The sequence below is a fragment of the Podarcis gaigeae genome, assembly GCF_964106915.1.
Source record: "Podarcis gaigeae genome assembly, chromosome: 12".
In the NCBI taxonomy this organism is placed as follows: Eukaryota; Metazoa; Chordata; class Lepidosauria; order Squamata; family Lacertidae; genus Podarcis; species Podarcis gaigeae.
The window spans coordinates 25,304,242-25,327,655 of record NC_139688.1 but is presented as its reverse complement, the minus strand read 5'-3'; the positions used below and the strand labels follow the sequence as shown (position 1 = coordinate 25,327,655).

General features: G+C 44.7%; 1 protein-coding gene across 1 annotated transcript; it reads right to left on the bottom strand.

The window, feature by feature from the left end:
- Nucleotides 1-294: 294 nt before the first annotated feature.
- On the bottom strand, nucleotides 295-9,371 carry C1QL3 (complement C1q like 3). The gene is made up of 2 exons (XM_083705149.1): nucleotides 8,345-9,371; nucleotides 295-952 (listed from the first exon to the last, which is right to left on the bottom strand). The coding sequence occupies exons 1-2, from the start codon at nucleotides 8,930-8,932 to the stop codon at nucleotides 773-775; spliced, it is 768 nt and encodes a 255-aa protein (XP_083561275.1). The 5' UTR covers nucleotides 8,933-9,371; the 3' UTR covers nucleotides 295-772.
- Nucleotides 9,372-23,414: the final 14,043 nt, after the last annotated feature.

Genomic DNA, 23,414 nt, shown 5'->3' with positions numbered 1-23,414 from the left:
GTTTATACAGAGATTTGCTCCCTCTCTTGAGATGAATGGGTCAACCCTTGTGGGTGATGCAACTCCTGCATATGCTGGAGCTACAAAATGTGTGTAAGAAATCAGCGGACTGCAGCAACAGAGAAAAATGGAAAACGAGACACAACTGTGCTACAATCATTTTCAACCCCTGACTTGCATCTATATACAGTTAAATTAGAGCTAAGGCTTGAAGCAGGTTAATTTTCTATTTCTAGGTAGTTAAGGGCATATAAGGACAAGGCAAATAATTCCTTCGGAGGGAATAAGCAAAAATTCAATTACATCTTCTTTTTATTGTAAAATCATTCCTCACCACATACTATGAGTTGGATCCACACGCATCATAGTTAGCAGGTAAGTCACAAGTACCAAAGCTGATGGATGGATAAAAGCAGCAAGATCATAGCACACCAAAAGTATCATATATGCCGAAGAAATAATTCAGTGCTTTAAAGATTTTTTTTTCCTCTATAAAAGTTGTGATCTATATAGGACTTCATTCACATGGACACTAACAACAAGGAGTATTTTGCTTTGGCGATTGTGGATCACACATCTGTTTAACTTGCTCTATATTTTTTTAAAACACACTCTCTGGGTTGTACAGATGTGAGTCAGGTAGCATTTTGCCCCACGTTAATGAGGTGTCCCTCGGCCAGTATCCTCTGGGGTTCTTGATTCGTCGATTTTGTGTTTTTTGCCACATGAATCCATCACTTAGAAGAATGTGATTTTGTGTTTCACTTAATTATCAGTCAGCATAAATTATAAATCCAGAAAATGTGCTGTATTTGTTGTTGTTTCCTCCATGTGCTTTCCCTCCATCTAATTTTATGTAGACTTCATCTCCAGGCTCCAAATGTAGAACGACGCTGTTACTGGCATAGTCATAGTTTTGGTCTGCATCCTGAGCAATTGCACTAGCTCGCACCTAAATGAAACAAAACACAATGAGAATATGTGGTTTGCAATTATAATACTCGTCAGTTCTCTGGAACGGAAGTGCACGGCTGGCTTGCTCAAATGCTCTTCTTGGTAGAAAAAGGTTTTGCCTTTACCACTGTGGCTACTGACATATTACAGACTAGCAGAAGAGTCAGCCACAGCAAAATATTTTAACTTACGCCACCCAACATCAGCTTGTTTGACTGAATAATACATGACTACCGTCTATCAACATACGCCTGTAACCTTTCGCAAAATCACTTATAATAACTAGAAACACTATTTTATGTATTTGTTTCCCATATGCATAGCCAGGGCTAGATTTAGGTTTGATGAGGCCAAAGCTACTGAAGGTAATGGGGCCCTTTATATGTCCAGCTGTTCTTTGTCAACAAATTGTCGCTGTTTTTTGTGTTGAATATATGCTATATAGTAATTTATGGACCTAATAGGTATCTAAAGCCATTTGGACATAACAAAAGGCTAGCAGGCAGGGCCCATTATTTCCATCATAGGAGCCTACACAACACAAAACACTGTTGCTGTATGTAGGTTTTATTTTATTTGCTTTTTATCTTATATTTTGGAAATGTACATCCAGGGGTTATTTATTTACATTTTTTTGGGGGGGGCAAGAGAGTGGGGTCCTAAGCTGTAGCTTGTTTAGTTCATACGTAAATCCGGCACTGTACATAGCCCATGCTCTTAGTTGCTCAGGGTAGTATAGGTGAGGATTATTCTTCTCATGTTAGGATGAGAAACAGACAGGTCCAAGGTCAACCCAAGAATTGTAATGCTAAGAGGTGTTCAGAACCAGTACAACACTAGTCTCTTCACCAGATCACTGCTCTAGACTTAAGCCAAAATATACAGAATTGTGAAACAAGCAGTGATAGTTCAGTTGGTTAGAGCATGATGCCGAGTTCTGTGAGCCTGGTGTGCTTTGCACCTTATTTTCCTTGAACTGTGCCTCCCACTATGCATGTCAAATTGCTTCTGACACGAAGGGGAATTTTTCAAAGCAGCTTGTGAACATATGAAATGAAACAGGAATAAGCTAGCATTCCACTGGGCCAGCACAATCCCACCTAATGAGCCTAAGCAGAGGGAGGGGGTGGGGGAGGCAGGAGAAGCCAGCCACAGTCTCGATTTCATATCAGATTCAACAGGTATGCATCCGTCTAACATTGCACTTGACTCCTGTTGGCTTGGTTCGTGATCAGAATCAGGCCCATTGTAGGAAAAAGGATATGAGATTATCATAGAGATGTCAAGAGGGGTAAGTATATAATAAAACCACCCCTTGATGCCTTTGAATCAATGAACTTTACATCATGCTGAAGGCAGAGTTTAAATTGATGTACGAAGAAGATGCAACACAGGAGCAGGAGCAAGCTACAAAATCAACTACCTCCACATTCATTGAATATATGCAGTTTGAAAGCCATTCAGCAAATTTAACTAATGCAGGGAACATGTACATCGCACCAGCTTTTCTGATTTGAGATTATATTTTAAAATCCTGAATTCTTAATTATGCAGTGTCTACAAGCTTAGAGTTGTAAGTGTCTTGGAGTTTTAAAGAATGCCATATTGAATTTTATATAATTAACAAACCTGGCCACAATCCTAAGCCCACTGAAGCAGAACGGCACGTAGACCAGTTTAACAGAATTGTTCAGAAAACTTATAGTTTGGTTTCAGTAGCAAAATATTTAACTATTTATTTGTATGCGATTTATGTTAGTATAACACATCATCTGCCTTGTTGCCTGTTCTTATTCCACCACAGATATACATGACTGCTGGTGATTTAGTGCTTTTGCAAACCTGAACTAAATAATGCATAACTTGGCATGCAATCTCCTGGATATATATTTTTAAAATCTTTTTGGAATTGAAAAATGTACAGTAAGTAAAAAAATAATAAATACACAGATGCCTTTCAAAAGTATAAATGACAGGTTTTCAAATTAAATCTTCATGTGATATGATCCCACATTAATTCAGAAATGTTAACAATGGATAAGACTTTTCACCATGCTAGATCTCATAAGGTATTAGGAAGCTTAGAAATCACAGAGGCAGGAAAAACCTCCTCTTGTGCATCATATAGCAAGGTTCGGAAAGGCTTAAAAGATTTGTAATTGCTTAACAAATGTTCTAATTTAAGCTGATATACTGCATAATATCCTAGGCAATTCTACTTTGGATTCGTACCTTCAGAAATATGACACATACTGAAGTGATCTGCCTTGGCTACTCATAAAGCAAAAACTATCAAATTGTGTATTTCCTAAGGGTTAACGGGTGCTTCGGAAGAGCAGGTGACTTCAGACCATTAATCCCAGAAATATTCACCCCTAGGAATTACCCTGTTTTGAGATCATTACTGATATTACAAATAGTAAAGAGGAAGAATGGATGATTGGTTTGGTTTGAATTATTATCACAGCGTTTTAAGTTCAACCAATGTCTGCATTTTATTCAATCGGACTGCTTAAATTATCGTGCAAATTCCATTCATGCACTATTTAAATGCTGCACGTTGAATTTATGTAGCATTTCATGTTACAGTCTGATGAATCCTCCCCACCCCCCCACAAAAAAGCACGAGGTCTATTTTGCTATTGGCTCTAGCATTAAATGTGCTTCATATATCACTATGAACACTATGTAAAGGCAGTGGGCACTCTCCACAGCAATGGACACTGTCTGCACTAAAAGAATTGAAAGATTTATTGATTGAACTCCTAAAAATACTTTGCAGATTGCAGTCATTTTGTGTGTAGCTACAATGCCTTGTGACTTAACCTTGATCCCATACAATGTGTGTGCTACCTTTGCAAGACTCTGCCGCTTTTGTTATTGTTTGGCAACCAATGTAATTTCTTTTTAAAGCCTATAAGGACAATCTTAGGAAAAAACCCTATGTGTATTGCAGCACACGTTAAAGGTGCCTCAAAATTAAAAACAATTAATGTGTGTGTTACATAAGTTTCACAATGGCTCGCCTCACTGAGTTATACAAGTATACAGGGACATTAAAACTGCAAACAAACCAATTATGTTATAGCTTCAGCACTTCTATATTTAAGCTAACTGTTAAGGAAGGCAATGTGTTACATGGGAGTCCTTGAGATATTCAATAAATGTTGCTCTTGAATGATTCCACCCCCAACCCTGCGAGTCATATTCACTCTCAGTACTCATGCTTTCCTACATTACCATGCTGCATCTATTAACACCCTGCTCTCTTTTTGGCCAGTCCCACCAATATTTTGTATTGAAAGCTCTATTGTCCAAGTTCATTAGCTGCCAGCTTCATCAGATCAAACAGTCCCCCAAACTAAAGCTACTCACTAATATGAAAAAAATGTCTTAAGAATTTCTTATGGCTGAATAAATATAAACTGAGTTCAGAGCTGCATGATCAATATTTGTCTATTCTGTTTGTATAGTGACTAAATTAAGCAATTTATAAATGTCTGGAATTATGTACTTAGTCTATCTTCAGGCTTATTTTAATATTTATGATCATAAAAATATGCCATGCACTCTACTGTGTTCTGTTTTTATTCCTATCATGTGTTAATAATGCTTTTTAATAACCAAAATTAAAAAGTTTTTTTTCCTGAACCAGATGGTTGTACGTGTGAGACATGGCAATTTGCTGTGCTGTATTTAATGTTTAACAATGTGGTCTCATCTCTAAAAGCAATATTTATGGCAGGTGTTTGCTAATTTGATTAATTTCTACTGATGTCCCCATAATTTCATTTTTACAGTGCTTTTGAGAAACCATAAACAAAAGGTTAAGTGGCGTATCAGATTAATATACCAGCCTTTGATGCTTCCATCTGTGATCTGCCATTTAACACAAAGCTGAAGTGACTGAAAGAGCTCTCATCTGGTTACGGTACACTGGTATTCCCCAGTACCAGTGTTCAGCAATTTCAGCTTCATTATTCTGCCTTTCAGGAAAAAAATCTCTTCAGTCTCAGGCACTTTCTACAAACATGCAGTATCATATTTCAGCTTTTTTGGAACCTTGGTTAGAATACTGTGAAATCATGTTCACTGTGCTACCTACAATTAAGGCTATATAAAGTAATGAATGAAAATAAAATATTAAAAGTGAACCCCTAATAGTCTGGTGAGTCGCTGTAAACATGAAAACAATGACCAGTAAGCCCTTTGGGGAGAAACGGTGTAATCTATGCTTACTGGACAGCATTTAGCACCCTACTGATATAAAATAACTATTTAGAAGTAAATGTAAAATTCATACTTTCTGATAAAGGTTTGAAAAGCTACCTTATTTCTAAACTTACGACATGTGATATAGTTTGATCAAACTCTTTTTTTGGTTTTCCCTTTTTTAGGATTAAATGTTTATTGATTGTGCATACATCTGTAATGTTTGTTATACTTTATTTTCACCCATAAACAATCTATTGGACTTCTGCATCAACAAAGCCCTTCTAGGCTCACGTTCTGACTCATTTTATCTTACCCTGTGCCATTATCAATCTTGCTTACAAAGACAATAATTAATGCAAGTGTGTTTGTGTGTGGTATGTATGTCAGATCTCTGGGGGCCACTTTAAAGCCAAAGGAAGCAGGCAGTTGTGCCACCATTTTGACTACTTAAAATGGATTATATATGCCTTTCACTTTATAGAAATGTGTGATCTTTTAATGTTTGGCCTAGTGAAGCCTTGAAGTGTGGCTGGGAAGGGGTGCCAAATTTGGAAGCAAAAATGACGTTGTTTTAAAAGCTTTCCTCTTCACAGATCTTCCTCTTAACAGAGGTTGGAAAGTTCCTTCCCCTATGCGACCCTGTGCATGTGTAAGCCACACCGAGCACCGCAGGACTTGTTGCTGAGTAAATAAAAAACATTTACTGATAGGGTTGTAATGCCGGGGGTTATGTTTAGTGCAGTGCCAGCGGCGTCATGAATCTTGAACTTATGCTTGTCATTCTAGCATTTACCCTCCCCGTCTTTCCATCTATAAATGCTGAGTTTGTATATATAAAAAAAGTTTTGGTGTTTTTTTTAAAAAAAACAAAACCCTGGCCACTCTCCAGGTTATTATGCCTAAAGCCACGAATCTGGGGCGGAAAGCTCCCATTCCCTTGAGGCCAGTCCCTTCCCAGCGCCGGCCATTTTCTTCCTTTCTCGAGGAGGCGTGGGTGGGTCCCCCAGAGAGATCCTTTCCAACCTGCTCCGTCGTCGGAGCAGATGGAGAGCCTCCCCCGTCTCGAAATGGCTCCTTCTTCCACTGCTCAGCAGCTTCTCCTCACCCCCGGGAAGCCGCCCCTCCACAATCCCCTCCCTCTTCTCCTTCCGGCCCGACTCCGGCGCCACGAGGAAGGCGCGCGGCAAAAGGCCCGCGCTTTTCCCTCGCCCTCCGGCGACGCGCGAAAGGAAGGAAGGGCGAGGGGGAGAGGGGAAGCATTTCTCGACGGGAATGCTTTTCATACCAGTTTTTTTTTTCCATTTAAAGCACACACGCGCAAAAAAAAACCCCACAAACGTAAAAACTACGCCTGCGCGCCGTGCGCTTTTTACTTTCTTTCTCCTCGCTTTTTGCAACCTGGCCAACAAAATCCCCGAGGTGAGTTGTTCTGCCCTTAATGACTGAGCGCGGCCGGATTCGCGCCGCGTCCACTGAGTCCTTGTAAACCCATTTTGTTGTTGTGGCTTCGCTCATTTGTGACTCTGAGAAGGCGGCTGGGGGGGCAGGGAGAGGAGGAGGAGCGTTTATTAAGAGACCCAATTAAACGAGGCGGGGGGAGGGGGGTCCTCTCTTTTGCCTCAGAAACGACCACCATGGGGAGGGGGCACAAGCGGGCTGGGTTTCCACTAGACGCCGCCTTCACACCTCGGGAAGGGAGAGGAGGCGGGTGCCCCAGTGGAGACGCGCCCGCCCCAGATTCCTATTCCCGGATTCCTCTTTCGCACGAGTCCGTTTCCCTCTTTGTCTCTCAGGACTCCTTTCCCCCTCCCCGGCATGAATTGATTGACCCGGCGCCCGCCTGCTTTTTGCGACTCACGGTCCACTGAGCCCCATCAATTGGGCACTTTCACTCTCTTGTACTTAATGGGGGGCGGGGCGGAGGGCAATGTGCGCTTTTGCTGCGAATGGCGGCCAGCCATTTCCTCAGGCTCCCTCAGGCTCATCCTGCCAACATTTCTGCCCCAGAGACTGACTGAACCGCCCCTTCCAACGCGCCCACTTAGGCTCGGGTGCCAGACTGCAGCTCCCACCATCCCTGGCCATTGGCCCTGCCAAGTGAGGCTGATGGGAGTTGGAGTTTCACGTCGATGGGGGTCGCAAGCCCCCCATCCCGGGGTTGCCACCAGCCGCAGCTCTTTCATAGGGACGCGCGTCCGACGTCCCGTGGAGCCTCCGCTGTTTTCCCTCGCGGAGGAGGGGAGAAAGGAAAGGCGTCCACGTGGATTTGTCTTATGGATGAGCACAGCTTCCTCCCTAATTTAGCCTTTCCTCATATGGGGAGGGAAAAGCCCTTCCTTGCCATTTATCCAGCCGCTGGGGCTGGGAGAAGGGAGCAGCTCGCGCAACTTAAGTCGCCTCGGGAAGCAGCGACGCTTACTCAGTACTTTGCACATACGAAGCTGACGGGCTGCCTCGGGTGTAACGGCAGCAGGACGCTGCAGCCGATCCCTGTGGCTTTTTCTTGCCATTTCCAGACTGTGCTGCCTCCTGGGAGCCTCCCGCAGCTCCTCCTTCCTCTGAGCGGGCAGGCTGAGCCCCGGGACCTTTTTAACGATCCCGGGGTTGTCTGTCCGTCGCACCCCGCCCCCTCTTCCTCGCCACGTTCAGGTTCAGCCGTTCAGCACGTGAACAAGGAAGAGTGTCTTAAAGTATATATAAACGCAGAGTCCCATCTCTTCACCACTCACAGCTCCTAAAAGTCTCCAAGCTAGTTTGACAAAAGAGATCTCTTAACATTAGGAAATAAGCGCTGGGCACCATCCCAAATCTCACCATCTCCCCGGCTTTGAGGCTGCCTCTTTTCTATTCACTACCACTTCCAGGCGGCGCTCCTCTGAAGTCCTTTGGGTTTGGGGCTGGCAAACTCTCCCCGGCAGAAATTCAACAGGTGCAGCTTTGGCACAAACTCGCTCTTCTCGCCTTTGCCTCCTCACCTGTTGAATTTCCACCTGGCTGGCCAACCAGGAGAGTCGCGCCAAGCAATACCAACGCGGGCAAACAAAAACAGATGGCAAGCCTGACCTCTTGGGCCTCGATCCGAGCTGCTGCTGCTGCTGCTGCTGCTGCTGCACCACCCCTAAAGCGGACTCCCCTCCCCGCGGCCTTCCCCGTCCCTCCCTCTCTTTCTCCCCACCTGGTTGTTCTTGCACAGGTCTGCCCACATGCTGGTGCCGTCGCCGCCGCGCATGAGCACGTGGTAGGTGAAGAAGTAGATGCCGGGGATGGAGCAGGTGAACTTGCCCGTGGTGGGGTCGTAGTGGTTGCCCAGGTTGGTGACGACGTCGTCGAACTTGAGCACCTCGTAGCCCTCGTGCTGCCGCTTGAGGCCCGCGTAGAAGGCGATCTTGGGCACGGTGCTGTAGGTGGCGGCGCTGATGGCCCCGGCCGCGTTCAGGCCCGGCGCCCCGGGCGGGCCCGGCAGGCCCTGCCGCCCGGGCTCTCCCTTTTCGCCCGGCGGGCCCACGGGCCCCGGCGGGCCGGGTTCCCCCGGCGGCCCCCTGGGCCCGGCCTTGCCCGGCCGGCCGGCCTCTCCCTTGGGGCCCTGGATGAAGGTGGGCAGCGACTGCATGAGGCCTCGGTCCGGGGTGGCGGCCGTGCTGGGCGCCTTGGTGCCGCCGTAGGGGTCGCACACCATGCGGCAGGTGCCCAGCATCTCGTAGTGCGCCGACGTGCCCGCCGAGCTGACCAGCACCGGGATGAGGATGACCAGCAGCAGCACCATGACCACCCCCAGCGCTCCGGCCGCGATCAGCCGCCGCCTGCTGCCCACCAGGCGGCTCAGCGCAGGGCGATCCTCTTGCCTGCTTTTGGACAAAATCTTGATGGCGGGACGGGAACCTCCTCGAGCCGAAATCCTCGCGGGGCACCTTCCCCGCGACCCAGGGGGCTGCTCGCCCTCGTGCTCCTCCTCGCGGCCGGGAGGAGCGCGCCGGAAGGGCTCCTTCGCCCGATCCCCAAGGCCGAGTCCCGAGAGCCTCGCTCCCCGTCGGGGGCACCTGTGGCTGCCGCCGCCGCCGCTGCTCCCCTCGAGAGGAGCCGCGCACACTTTTATGCTGCTGCTGGCGATCGACTTTTCCCCCCCGCCTGTGCCAGCTCGAATCAAGTTCCCTTCTTCTGCTCCTCCCGATCGCCTCTCGCTGCCTTCCCGCGGGTTTTTTTTTTTTCTTCACCTCTCCCCCTCTCCTTTTTCCAACCCCTTCTTTCCGTCACTCATTCATTCTGTCTCTTCAGCAGTCAGCTACACCAGCTCGGCGAGGGGAGCGGGATCGGAGATTCCTGGGGAAATCCTGCTCGCGCCACAGCCGGATGGAGGAGAGAGGGGCGCTCCCCGCCGTCCGCCTTGGCCGCCTTCCTGGCTGGAGCTGCCGGGATCCGCGAGCCGCTCGGTGCCGCTGCCGGGAGCTGCCCACAGGCTCGTCGGAGCGCGCGCAGCCACGACGAGAGGAGGCTGGCAGAGGCGCAGCCGGGGTAATTTATAAGCGCCCGAAAGCGCAGGGGAAAGGGGAGCTGCCTTGGCATCTCATCCCAGCATCTGCTCGGCTCATCCCACTCGCCCAGAGTTTGGCATCTCTCTGACAAGTGTGGGGAAATGTTTTCCTCCCCTCTCTCCCTTCTCCCTCCACAACTCCCCTCCCCGTCTTACTTTTTTTTTTTTTAATTCTCGCTGAGCGGAGAAATTGTGAGCATTTCCCTTGCTGAGCCCTGAGTGATGACAGTTCCCCCACCCCGTTTTCTTTTTCTTTTTGTTTTTTTGCTGGAGCAGATCAAGGAGGGGGGGGGGAGAGAGAGATCTACTTAGCACCTTTTGGATAACCTTCAGATCACTGATCCAGAATGTAAAGGTCACCCACACTTCTTGTTGGATAGTTCCCCCAGCGGTCTCTGTCTGTCATGTGAAATATCACTTTTAATACAAGGGCAGTGTATTACAGTTCACCCAGCAAAAAGCCATTTGGAAACAACATCCGCTCCAAACACTGTCATGCACAGAGTTGGACGTTTTTCCTGGTTTAAATCTGTATCTATCTAAAACACATGGAAAACATACCCTCTGTCTGTTTCTCAGGAAATTAAATGCGGAACTATGGTAGTATGTAGGATACAAAGGACTTTCCACTGCTCTTTGGCCAGACACTGCATTATTATTATTATTATTAGTCGTCTGTTAACAATATTTCCTTAGGCAACACTGTAAATATCTTTATAATAGTGCTCCTTTAAATATATGAGGCTAGGAGACCCTCCAGCAAAGGCGATATACAACAAAGACAAGAAGTTTCTGTGCCAACTCTGAGCACGTTTTCCCAAAGAGAGGTAGTGTTTGCTCAACTGACTTCTCCTTTCTTAAACTGCCTTCCATCCCCCCTTCCCGTCCTCCCCACTGGAGATGGGGTGAATGTCATTCTCCGGCAAGGTGACTAAGCCACCAGCTTTCCATAATTTGAACTGGTAGTTCTCTGCAACAGATATCAAGCTAGTACCATTTCCCTTCCAAGCACAAGGCAGAACAGGGCTGCCTTAAACAAATAGGCCAAATTGATTCCTAAATCATACTTCTGCATTCAGGAGCAATTGGACGTCAATCAAATGCAGGTGACATTTGCCTGTCAATACAGGGATGATGGCTGAACGAGTGTGACTTATTACGGCGGGGCAAGAATCTGAAATGAGCAAAAGCAGCAAATAAGCAAATAACACCATCCCTGGTGAGTGTTGATCAGAAAGCTGTGATCTTGTCTGGGGCTTGCATGGCACGAATCTCTTCTTTATAATACCGCCCCCCACCCCCCGTGGACTCCCGTTCTTTTTCTTCTGTTCCGTAACACAATAAGGTCAAAGAAGCAGCCATTGGGGAAACAAAGATCCATCGATTCTTCCTTTTAAGTAGAAATGTCAGCGGCTCCTTGCACTCTTCCCTAAGAGAATCCAAAAGCAAAGAGTGTGTGGCCACACCAGGCCACAGATGGACCAGCCCAGCTCCTTATCTCCACAGCGTGCTGCTGATAAAAGCCTCAGCTTTTGGCATTTGTAAATATTCCCAACGCCGCCCCTTTTTCTGATTTTTGTCAGAGCTCAACCTTTAATAAAGTTGTTATCTCGCAAAGACACAATCCAGTTGCCAGATCCCTTTGCTTCAAGCTCCCAGGCCATCCTGTGAAAGGCTTTCTTCTTCTTTTTAACGGGCGTCTGTCTTGTTTAGGCTACATCAACTTCTCCCCAAAGGAAGGTTTTCTTTGTAAAGAAAGAGAAAGATGGAAAAGTCAGAAGTGCAACCAGTTTTTTGTATTCCTTGCATCAACATTAAGTTTTCATCTATCAATCTATCATTAAATATTATTATTGCAGTCATATCCTACCTTTCCTTCAAGGAGCTCAAGGGGGTGAACATGCCCCCCCCCACTACAGCTTATCCTCACAACAACCCTGTGTAGGTAGGGCTGAGAAGCAGTGGCTGAATGGGGATTGCATTAGTCCAGCACTCTGACCACTATGCCACACTGCTACTGACAAAACCATTCCTCATATGTGGATCATTATGTAGCCAAAACATAAGGGGGAAGTGTCAGCAGGCTGAGAGAACCTCCAAGTGCCAAAAAAAGAAAAGGGGAAAAAAGAATAGGGAATAAAATCTAAGGGGCAACGTGGGGGGAAACAGCATGTTCAGTGATGATTGGATATTTACTGACTTTTAAAGATGAAAAAAATGCAGAAGAGAAAGGCAAATAAGGCGTGGCTTCCTGACTGGTGGAACAAATGGGGCTATTTTGAGAAACAGGAATGATGATTAGAATATAGCTCAGTTGGTAGAGCATGAGACTCGTCATCTCAGGGTCATGGGTTCAAGCCCCACGTTGGACAAAAGATTCCAGTATTGCAGGGAGTTCTAGATTCTATGATTCTATGCTATTTGTACTGTGTGATTAGAATATCCACATGCTGGGTGAATCCCAAGGTTTGCAGAAGTAGAAACAATTTTTTTTAAGGGCAGCCCCCACCCCCCTATCATAATGTGGACTAAGCATGATCAGTAGATACATGAGATGTCGGGGGAGGAGAAATGGCAAATGATGGGGGAGGGAAATGGAATGGAGTATTCCAGGAAAGGGCGCAGTCGACTAGCTGTAATTTTGAATAGGAGCACTAGTCTGCACTGAAAATTTTTATTGTAAATCTCATTTGCCTTTTTTTAGTTTCAAGATCTGTGTTTACATTGAAATGGCTCCAAATATATGTCCACGTTATTCGTGCCAGGGTCAGGGATGGCTCTACAATTAGACAGAGTTAGGCAACAGATGTTGTGGAGTCAGGAGCAGCAGCTCCTTGCCGGGAGATAGAGCTGTATGTTCCACAGCAGGCACCCCGAAACTCAGCCCTCCAGATGTTTTGGGACGACAACTCCCATCATCCCTAGCTAACAGGTCAGGGATGATGGGAATTGTAGTCCCAAAACATCTGGAGGGGAGAGTTTGGGGGGGTGCCTGTTCCGCAGGGACTGCCTCAGCTAGCCTGGTGCAGAGGAAGGTGCTGTCCCACTGCCAGTGCTGAACTATAATCCAGCAGTCAGCCCAGTTGGTTTTTATTTGTGGGGTGGAGAGAATCTTGTCCACTTCAGGAAACAAAGTATCTTTGGCCATCTCTGCTCAAAGAGCCTGAGCAGCTGAAGGTGCGCATACATGCACACACACACTCTCATCCATTGCACTAATCTAAGTTCAGAGTGCAGCAGCTCTAGGCAAACAAGCCATCCCGCTGTTCTACCCTCAAGTTAATCCTGTTTTATGTATTTAGTTGATTAAGACAAATGGAAAAATTCTAGGCTCTAATTCAGCATGCTTGTAAAGAATGTGGCCCTCAAGGATAAGGAAATGTTTCTGATACTTCCATTGCTAAGATATACAGTGGTACCTCGGGTTAAGTACTTAATTCATTCCCGAGGTCTGTTCTTAACCTGAAACTGTTCTTAACCTGAACACCACTTTAGCTAATGGGGCCTCCTGCTGCTGCTGCACTACCGGAGCACGATTTCTGTTCTCATCCTGAAGCAAAGTTCTTAACCTGAGGTACTCTTTCTGGGTTAGCGGAGTCTGTAACCTGAAGCATATGTAACCCGAGGTACCACTGTACAATGTTAGAGAAGTGTGGTTGCAAGATGAATTGGACTATGCCTGAGCATCTAAGAGCAGCTTTTTCTCCTGCAAGTGAGCACAGCCTCTTCCCACTTTCAAGGGGTTTTCGGTGGACAGGCAGATATTTCACCATTTCAAATGCTGATTCTGCAGTTCTCAGTCCGTCCTCTCCTCCATGTCTTCACACACACACTTCAGATATTATGCTCACTTCAGATAGTGCTGCTCATACCTTTGTGCAACCAAGTATTCATTTGGTGTCATGAAAAAAAGCACAATTTATTGTTGAAAGGTTGCAGGAACGGCCTTTTAACCACCAACAGGAAGCAAGTTGACCTGAAGAAACAAGTACTCACCTTTGGAAGATTTAGCATGGAATGCATACTGCACCCTAGGATATACAATTTGGGGTTTACTGGGCTTAATAAAAATGTTTGGGAGCCACCTTTCACACGATAAACCACTCAGTACATGAAGATGAATCAGTCATGTGCAAAGTTAGTATTCTTCTCTTACTGCAGCTAGTATTCTCTTACTGCTTCATTCAAAATAATAATATCTGAATAGGTGTTGCAAAAAATGGATGCCATCAGAACAACAAACTTGATGTCATTGCTTTGCCATGGAGTATATTTGATGGCTACAGGCATTCATAAAATTGTACTGCAACAGGTACTAAATACACACTTCCATTCTAAATTCAGAGTCCTCTTTGAAGCGCACATGTGGCACTCTTTGCAACTCCCTCTTGCTTTTTCCTCTGATTTCATCTCTACAGTCACCTTTGATATCCATAATCTTTGATAAAAGGCTTCATTTATTAAGAAGTATTTGACACAGTGGGGGGGGGTTGCATCCTTTTCAAAGGCCTTTTGCCTTTTTAACTTTGGATATGCTAAAAGAGCCCAGCATGTGTAATCCAAGTTTCTTTGCAGAGCTTGCTGTAAAATGGTTGGGTGGAAATGATCACAAACCATTGTTTTAGGAATACTTTTGCTCTTATAAATAGCATTATTTCCCTCCTCTGTCTTCCCCTTACACTACTGTCCTCTTGACTCCGTTCTCTCTCTCCACTGCCACATTGATCTTCCAACCAGTTGTACATATTTACAATTCTAGTCTTTTTTCAGTTCTTTCCCTTTAAAGTTTGCCCTTGTTACAACTATCACTAAAATAAAAACAATGTATGATCTCTTGTGCTTATCTGACCAGCTCTCTCTTTTTTGGCCAAAGGTTTTTTGTTTGTTTGTTTGTTTGTTTGTTTGTTTGTTTGTTTTAAGAATGCACCTCCCATTTATTCAGAATGAGGACAGTTTCACATTTGTACTTTTGAGACCCTTGTGTGATTTGTATCCAGTTTTAAATGTTGTTAATATAGAGTAGATAGAGAGAGGGATTCAAATGTATTTTTAATCTTTTGTTGGAAACCGCCCAGAGTGGCTGGGGAGACCCAGCCAGATGGGTGGGTAGAAATTAATCATCATCATCATCATCATCAAACACAATATATATTCTAGCTGATGGGTTATATCTCTGCAGTCTTCTTCTCACGGTGTTGCCTCCCTCCAAGGGAAAAAAGCCCACTGGACACAACTCAGTGGATTGGAGCCAGAATTGGCCATACTTTGAATAGACCCAATGGGGCTTGTGATGTTCCATATTGCATCCACAGGGGGTGTGTATAGGAAAGCAGCAGACATGCACAATCCTATGCATGATTTTTGAGGTATTTCCCATTGAGCTGAATGGGTCTTACTCCCAGATAAGCGGCCATAGGATTACCACCCATTTAAATGCCACCCATTTTAAAAAAAGTTTAATTACTAAACACGAGTACCATAGAAACATTTATACTTGGGACCTGCACATATTGCTACACACATACAAAACTAGGCTTAAGCAGTCAGATGGTAAAGAGCACATACTTAATGAGCCAAGTTAAGGGAATGGAAAATTATTCTATAAACAAGAAATAAATAATCTAGATAGCCTACAAAGAGATTAGAACAATGTGGGGTACTACAGCATGTTAAATAACTGCAGAAAGCCTACCCTTTACAGAATCAAAAAATTACAATAATAAATCCAAGATAAATGTGATAATAACAAAGAATAAAAAATACAGCAAAATAAAAGACGAATAGAGAGCCGACACAAATAATAGGGTGTGCCATAAATTATTTTTTGTTTCATTTGTTTTCATTATTAAAACATTGTTAGTTTCATTATTCATTTGTTTACATTACTTTTGCTTCAACCGGTGGTGTCTAACCCTGTCCAGCCTCTGAGGGTCCCATTGAGGGTTGGCCCTGGTCCCAAGGGTCACAGGCCAACCTGCGAGAATCTCACACATGCACAGCACATTCATGCACTCGGCTCGGGAGGAGAGGACAGGAGGCTGAACAGTCACACATACACATATGCCACAGACAGACAAGCACTCACTCACTCATCATTTGTGCTCCCCATGGCAGGACTGGTGTTGCAGGGTCTCCTCATGCCCCACTCTGCCCGGAGGAGCAAAAGCACAGCACCTAAGCTTTCACTTGAATTTGCCTTCATCATTCGTTTTTTCATCATTGCCTGTTTCTTTTGCAAATTTTTGTGCCTTCACCTATGGGAGCTATAGCAGCAGAGCTGCTTTCAGCAGTCAGCACCTGGCGGCTGCCATTTTGTTTTCCTAGAATGCCTTGGCTATTGCATTGTTCTGAGGAATTCTGGGGTGGTGGTGGTGGTGGTGGGGAAATGGCAGTCACAGTCCCTTCCCTTAGAAAGCCATGGAAGAGGGTGGGGAAATTTTATACCCCCAATGACCACATTCTCTCCTGTGCAAATATCCAAGGGCACATACCATTGGTGGGCAGACCCAAGGGCAAAATTGGGTGGAGCAATGCATGTCAATGTTGTCTTCGTACAGCAGTTTTGTTTCGACATGGACATCCTCTTCTCTGTCCTTCATTAAGGGAAGCAAAAGACGTTATCTGAGTTTAAGGACACGTTCCAGACTGGCAAAAACACTTGAAGAGGGTGTGAGGCCAAGTGAGTGAGCGGTGTTGCTGATGGGAAGGTGTGGCCTGCGGAGAATCCTGAGGACCAGATAGACCCTAGATGTGGCCCCCAGGCCTGAATTTTCCTGCACGGCCCTGGAAGGGCACAGCATCTAGAGCATTCTGGGAAAGTAAAATGGCAACTGCAAAGGGATAGCTGCTGAAATTGACAGCTGTTTCCAAAAAGGAAGAAAGAGAGAAGAAAAAGTCCCCTCCCCAATATACAATATTCTAAACAGGATAATGGAAAAACACGAATTAATACACATTTGTTACTCATGACATTCATTTTCTGTCAAATCCACACCCATAATAAATAAGAAGCACAGCCAGTGAAGCAACAAGAGACTGGGACAATAAAATAGTCAAACAGCTGCAGTCTTCATTATTGTTCTCCCCAACACTCTAAATATGTATATCCCACAATGCTGTTGTTTATAAGTGACCTCTTCTGAAAAACATCACACACATTTAAAAATATTTTAAATTTCTCTTTCAATTTACCGTAATCAAAAACTGCAGGTGTAATTTTTCAAATTGTTTTTGTTTGTTGTAAAGATAGATAGTTTTTTTTTTTTAAAAAAAAGAAATAACTTTCCCTAACCTCCAAGCCTACATTCAATCATCTTTCTTTGGACTGGGATTGATCTTGCAATGCAGTGATTCTCTGTTTGGATTCTTCACTGTTTGGAGCAGCACAATAGGACAGATATGTTCTTTACCTGAGGCCTAAGGATGTTAACCTGACGAATAGGAACATATTGCTTGCTTACCTTTCCTTTTCCTTTCTCCCTTAGGAGGTAAACAGTAAATATTAAGGGGGCTGAAGACAAATGCTTCTTACAAGGTACTGAAATTAAAAAGAACCCCTAAAATCTATGAATAAACTGTGGCATAAATCACACAGGCCTTTTATTAAAAGCTATGGCACTTTAACAAGTGAGTCCTGGGGAGCGGTTGGCCATGAAGTAAGAATGTGGGGGCCTTTGAAATGGAGATTTGGATACTGGTGCCTTTAAGCAGAGATGATGGGGACTCAGAAGTAGCAGGAGGGATAAGGCCCTCTATTGTGTCATCTGCAGTTCTAGACTCCCACACTATTGCTCCTCCCTACCTGCAACCTTACACATGAAATATGGTGATCCTTTATATTCATCAGGAATTTGATGGATGTGCAATAAGAATGGATAGCTGGGAGTGGAGAACTCAAAATTAAAATCCTAAGAGTGGTGAATTGCCAGGAGATTTATTGTTATTTTTCCCCTTGTCAGCCTCTCAATATATTATTCTCTTTGTTCCCTGCTTATTAATTCCTGAGTTGCTAATGGTGTAATTTACTTTGCAAATTGCAATCATTTTAATTATTCATTTGTAGGGCTAAAAAAGAGAGGGTGGGGGTGATAATAAAGCAGGGAGTGTTTCAAGCCAGGGAATCCTCTTTCAAGATACAAAACAGGCCACTAAGCTGCTGAGGATTGGATCCCTATAAGTGCCAAGGGTATTTTGAACTTTTGCAAAGTTCTTCCTGTTAAGTTGTGGATGAACATATCAGACGACACAGCGATTCTTCAAACAGCTCTTGTTTATTCACAGGCCAGAACAGAACTGAACTGAAGGGTTCAGTCAGCCTGATTATATAGAGCTCCACTACAACGCAACAGTAACAACTTCTGTAACTATCCAATCACTGAACGTCACTTTCAGTTCCTTATTTGCATATGTGGACCTGATTGAAAACTATCTACAGTATCCCCCTGCTGGCCCAGGGTGAGAACTTCAGTACATAACACTTCCAAATAACCCTTTTCCTGGACTTACACTCTTGATGCTAAACATCAGTACTAGTGTAGTTTTCTTTGCTCATGCAGGGATGATACACCCAGCCTCTCTGGAGAATTTATTCTGGTGCAGCATGCAGGACTGGACTGGGTTAAGGATAGTCTTCCATCACCATCATTACTGTTGTTGCTGCTTTTCTATAAATGTGTGTACTTATGGAGCCAAAAAATAAAAAAATTAACATCAAGAGTGCAAAACACAACAAATCCAGTTAATAACACTGCATTTAAAACTACTAAACAATTAAAACTATAAAATGGCAGCATTAGACTGAAGCATGCAGAAAAGCAGCAAACCGCTAAATGCAAAAAACCCAAAACATTTTGAATGGATGGGTTTTCAAAAATTGTTCTGGGTGGGTTTGCATTCCTCCTAAGGCAGAGGTAGAAAACTTTTCCAGCCTGGGGCCTCTTTATCTTCCCAGCAGTCTTCCAGGGGTGGGCGGGGCCAGAGGCAAAAGTGGGCGGAGCGATAACTATATATTTTGTTTTTGTACAGTGGGCTGGTTTCCCCCACACACTCAGACACCCCCTTTATAGCCTCCATTCAGGGGAACAAGAGGCTTTAGCGGAGTTCAAGGGCGCATTCCAGCAAGGCAAAAAACCCTGAGGATGCCTAGCAAGGCTGGTGAAGGGTTTAGCCTAGAGAAAATGGGTGTGGCTGCAGAGGGGGTGTGGCCTGGAGAGAATTCCAAGGGCCAGATAGAGAGGGCTGGAGGGCCGCATTTGGGACTGAGGCCTGAAGTTCCCCACCCTTGCCCTAAAAAATCACTCTGGCCTGTAGCTAAGAGTGGATGCCAGGCCAAGACCAGCTCCTGCAGAAGGAAGAAGCCTCCGTCAAAGAAGATAAAGAAGATTGGCAAAATTAACTATTGAACTATGCAGGACAAATTAGCAATTTGAAGCCCAAGAAAGAAAGAGACTTTGAGTTTATTTTTAAAAGGTCAATGTTTAATGCATACTTTTTAAGCTTTGTGTATAGGTTTCTACATTAGTATAACTTTTTTAAGTCACTTGTAATAGGATGAAGAAGGTTTTAAAATTGGATTGTTAAAAATATAAGGCGTTATAGACGTGCTTGAACAAGTCTAAAATAATGAAACCAAGAAGGTGGGTGGAGGGAAGTCAAGCAAAAAGTAATGGTTTAAAAATGTGTTTATGATTTTTTCATTTTTTCCTTTTGTTTTGTTATTATAAAATCAATAAATTACTTATTTAAAAAACCACTCTGGCAACGCTGGTTGGTCCAGTTTTGTCAGTGGAGGCCAAGTGGCAATAAGCACTTTCCACTGGTAAGGTGTCAAGTGCAACCCCTCCATACCCTCCAACATTTCCCCAAAGAAAATAGGGTCACAGTTATCCATATGCAGGTAACGTCCAGATGAGATTACTGGGATGTGCTACATGCGAAGCGTATCCCTTTGAAGACCAGCTGGAAACACCACTTTAATTCATAAGTTGCAGCTACTGAGGGTATGTGAATGGCGTAGTCAAAAGCTGCTTTCACTAGATTCATTAAGTGCACGAGGTGTTTCCTTTGAACACCCAAGGTCCGTATAGTTAAAGCTATGGTTTCCCCAGTAGTGATGTATGGAAGTGAGAGCTGGACCATAAAGAAGGCTGATCGCCAAAGAATTGATGCTTTTAAATTATGGTGCCGGAGGAGACTCTTGAGAGTCCCATGGACTGCAAGAAGATCAAACTTATCCATTCTGAAGGAAATCAGCCCTGAGTGCTCACTGGAAGGACAGATCGTGAAGCTGAGACTCCAATACTTTGGCCACCTCACGAGAAGAGAAGACTCCCTGGAAAAGACCCTGATGTTGGGAAAGATGGAGGGCACAAGGAGAAGGGGATGACAGAGGACAAGATGGTTGGACAGTGTTCTCGAAGCTACAAACATGAGTCTGACCAAACTGCGGGTGGTAGTGGAGGACAGAGGTGCCTGGCGTGCTCTGGTCCATGGGGTCATGAAGAGTCGGACATGACTAAACGACTAAACAACAACAATATGCATCAGGCAAGCAATGATCATCCAATAAGTTACAGTCTTAATATTAGTACATCTTCCATACATTCAGACCCCAGGAACTGAGGGCTGCTACATCAAACAATATGTTGTTTTGAATTCATGTCTAATAAAGAGAAAACATATTTTTGTTGCTGCTGTACTAACTTATTTATTAGATTTCTCTCCTCATCTTTCTTCCAAGGAGTGCAGTTGGCTACACGGTTCTCTCCCCTCCTCCTTACAACAACTCTGCAAGATGGGTGGTGAGACTGAGAGATAGTGATGCAGGTCATGGCTGGGTGGGGAATTTGACCCCCAGTCTTCCAGGCCCCACACTATCTCTTTAACCGCTTTGCCAGACTAGCTCCTAATACTTCTTGTAGTAATAGTAACCGTAGCAATAACAAAACTGGATTAGCTCCAATTGTGCCCAATAAGGAATGCCATTCAGTTACCTCTACAAACTGACAGAGTGGCTCCATGAGTCATATATTGTAATACGCTTTGCCACATCCACATTTTACGTATTTAAGGGTCCGCCATGTTTAAAGAGGCCCTGAGGAGATCCTTTGACGTAGGCCTTGAAGGGAGATCTTACCTTCACTGGGAAAGTAGCAATAGCTCCTTAGATGGCTGGTGTCTCCCTCTCCTTCTCTGCCTTCCTCTCATCCCCTTTTACAGTTGCCAGTTTCAGGAAAGTTCAGCTGGTGCCGAAACCCAAACTTCTTTGAGTTTTCCTTTCCAAGCGAGTATGTTTGGAGAACTCCACGTGGGAATCGTAGGAGGCAGAACAGAGAGCAAAAACTCGGGAGCCGATCGTTCTGAATGGGACAGATGGCAACTCTAGCCAAAAATAGCTTTTTCAAGAAGTGGAACACATGGTAAGTTGCATTAATTTTAATAATTGCTTTTTATGCCTTGATTTTTTTTAAGCTGGCAAGGACCTCTCTACCCAAGATAATTAGTATACTTCTCAGTTAGTGCTTTGCTGTTATTTTATTTTTTCACCAAACTCTACGGTTACTGAAAGCTGCCCACTTATGTCAGGAATGCTGTGCAACTGTCGGATATGCATCAGAGCAAGGCTGGTGGGTTGGTGCGAGGCGCCTCCTGAGGAATAGCTCTGCTTCCTTTATCAGGAAAGAGCCCATGAGATCCTGACAAGAAGGGATCTTTTGTTTTGTTACTAACATGAACAATTTTTGTGGGGGGTAAAGGTAAAGGGACCCCTGAACATTAGGTCCAGTCGTGGCCGACTCTGGGGTTGCGGCGCTCCTCTCACTTTATTGGCTGAGGGAGCCGGCGTACAGCTTCCGGGTCATGTGGCCAGCATGACTAAGCCACTTCTGATGAACCAGAGCAGCACACGGAAACGCCATTTACCTTCCCGCCGGAGCGGTACCTATTTATCTACTTGCACTTTGACGTGTTTCGAACTGCTAGGTTGGCAGGAGCAGGGACTGAGCAACGGCAGCTCACCCCGTCGTGGGGATTCGAACCACGACCTTCTGATCGGCAAGCCCTAGGCTCTGTGGTTTAACCCACAGCGCCACCCGTGTCCCTATAAAAGTTTTTAATAGCATTCTGTATTATCTGATTTTCAAAGATAGGTGGGGGGTGGTCCAACATTCCAAGTTTGTCTGAGCACATTTTGGGAGAAGATATTTTTAAGCTTCTGCAGCCATCATATAAGACACATCGCTCTGTTGCAGACTAATCAATGATCCAGGGATCTGATTCTTTAGTAATCTTGCCTTGCAAAATTGATGACTTTGAAAATGTGTGTGAAATCCACCCTTTGCTGCAAAACACTAAGGGGGAAAAAGCCTAGTCAGGTTCCTACTAACAGCTGAAAGAGGGGCACCCTATTTTCTCCAGGTTAAAATGCCACCGATGGGAGACAAGGGTGAGTATTTGCCTTTTTGTCCAAACCTGTAGGTGTGGTTTGTATGGTTACCCAAGATGGATGCCTCAGTGAGTTGAGACATGAGAAATCAGAAACACCACCAGAATAGAAAAAACATGTTTCACTGGAGAAAGAGAGAAAAGTTGATTCAGTTCCTTCCTTCTGCTGTAAGTCAAAGATGTTACTTTTGACAGGATGGCCAGTGAGCCGTGATTTATAACATTTTCATAGCATTTGTCCTGCTTTATTAGGTTTATTAGAAATACGGTGTGCATGCTGAGGTTGGGAATTCAATGAGATGGGAAGCCTTGGAAAGAGAGAGGGGAAGAGCCCAACCCTCCACATTTCCTGGAAGAAGAAAACACCACTCTGAGGCCACATTCATGCCATACATTTAAAGCACTATGATACCACTTTAAACCGTCATGGCTTCCCTCAAACAATTCTGGGAGCTGTAGTTTGTCAAATACTGCTGAGTTGTTAGAAGGCCCCTATTCCCTTCACAGAGCTTAAGTTCCCACAGTGCTTAAAGCCAAGCCTTCTTCCCATGGAATTCTGGGGATTGTATGCCCTGGGCCTGGAGTTGGCTTCACCTGCTGAGTAGCAGCCTGAAGGAGCAGGAGGCAAAGTGACTCCACCTGCTGCTGATCAGCCTTCTTGCTCCTGATGAGAACCAGTTGGCTCCAGCTTTCTTAAGCAGGATTTCAGTCAGTTACTGGAAACAACATTTATCGTTCCTGGCAAGAGCTTGCTGCTTCTTGCTTCTCATGACAATGGACCCTCGGCTTTCTTGACCCCCGGATCATCTGACTATGTGAACTGAGATACTCCTGACCTCAGGACTGGACTGAACTTTGCCTACGGACTCTGCCTCCAGGCAAGTACCCTCCCCTGAGACTGGGCTGGTTGGTTGGCTCCTCCCTCCACTGAGGTGTAGAATGCAATCCACGCATCCATAGAAATGCTGCATTGTTATTTATGTAAGCTGGGGTGTAATGATCCTGCAAACAAGTTCTTAGTTTAATAAAAAGCATGTGACCTTATCCCAACAAAAGATAAGTGGATAACCAATTTCCACTTAGCTTTTGGCATGTGCATGACCTTGGAGGACAATGAAGGAAAGTCTTCCGTCAGACAATATATCCCAGAAAAGACCCTTAGAGATGGTGTTGGATCAATTAATTCAAATGGGATGAAGTCTCCTGTGGAAAATGGGCCATCTCTCACAGGGTAATTAAAATAGAAATGTTATACTATAATTAACCTCTCAGACTT

Coding starts and splice junctions, on each gene's coding strand:
- C1QL3 (XM_083705149.1), bottom strand. CDS start 8,932: ATGGTGCTGCTGCTGGTCATCCTCATCCCGGTGCTGGTCAGCTCGGCG. Junction 953..8,344: donor ACCTGTGCAAGAACAACCAG/GTGGGGAGAAAG, acceptor TGTTTCATTTAG/GTGCGAGCTAGTGCAATTGC.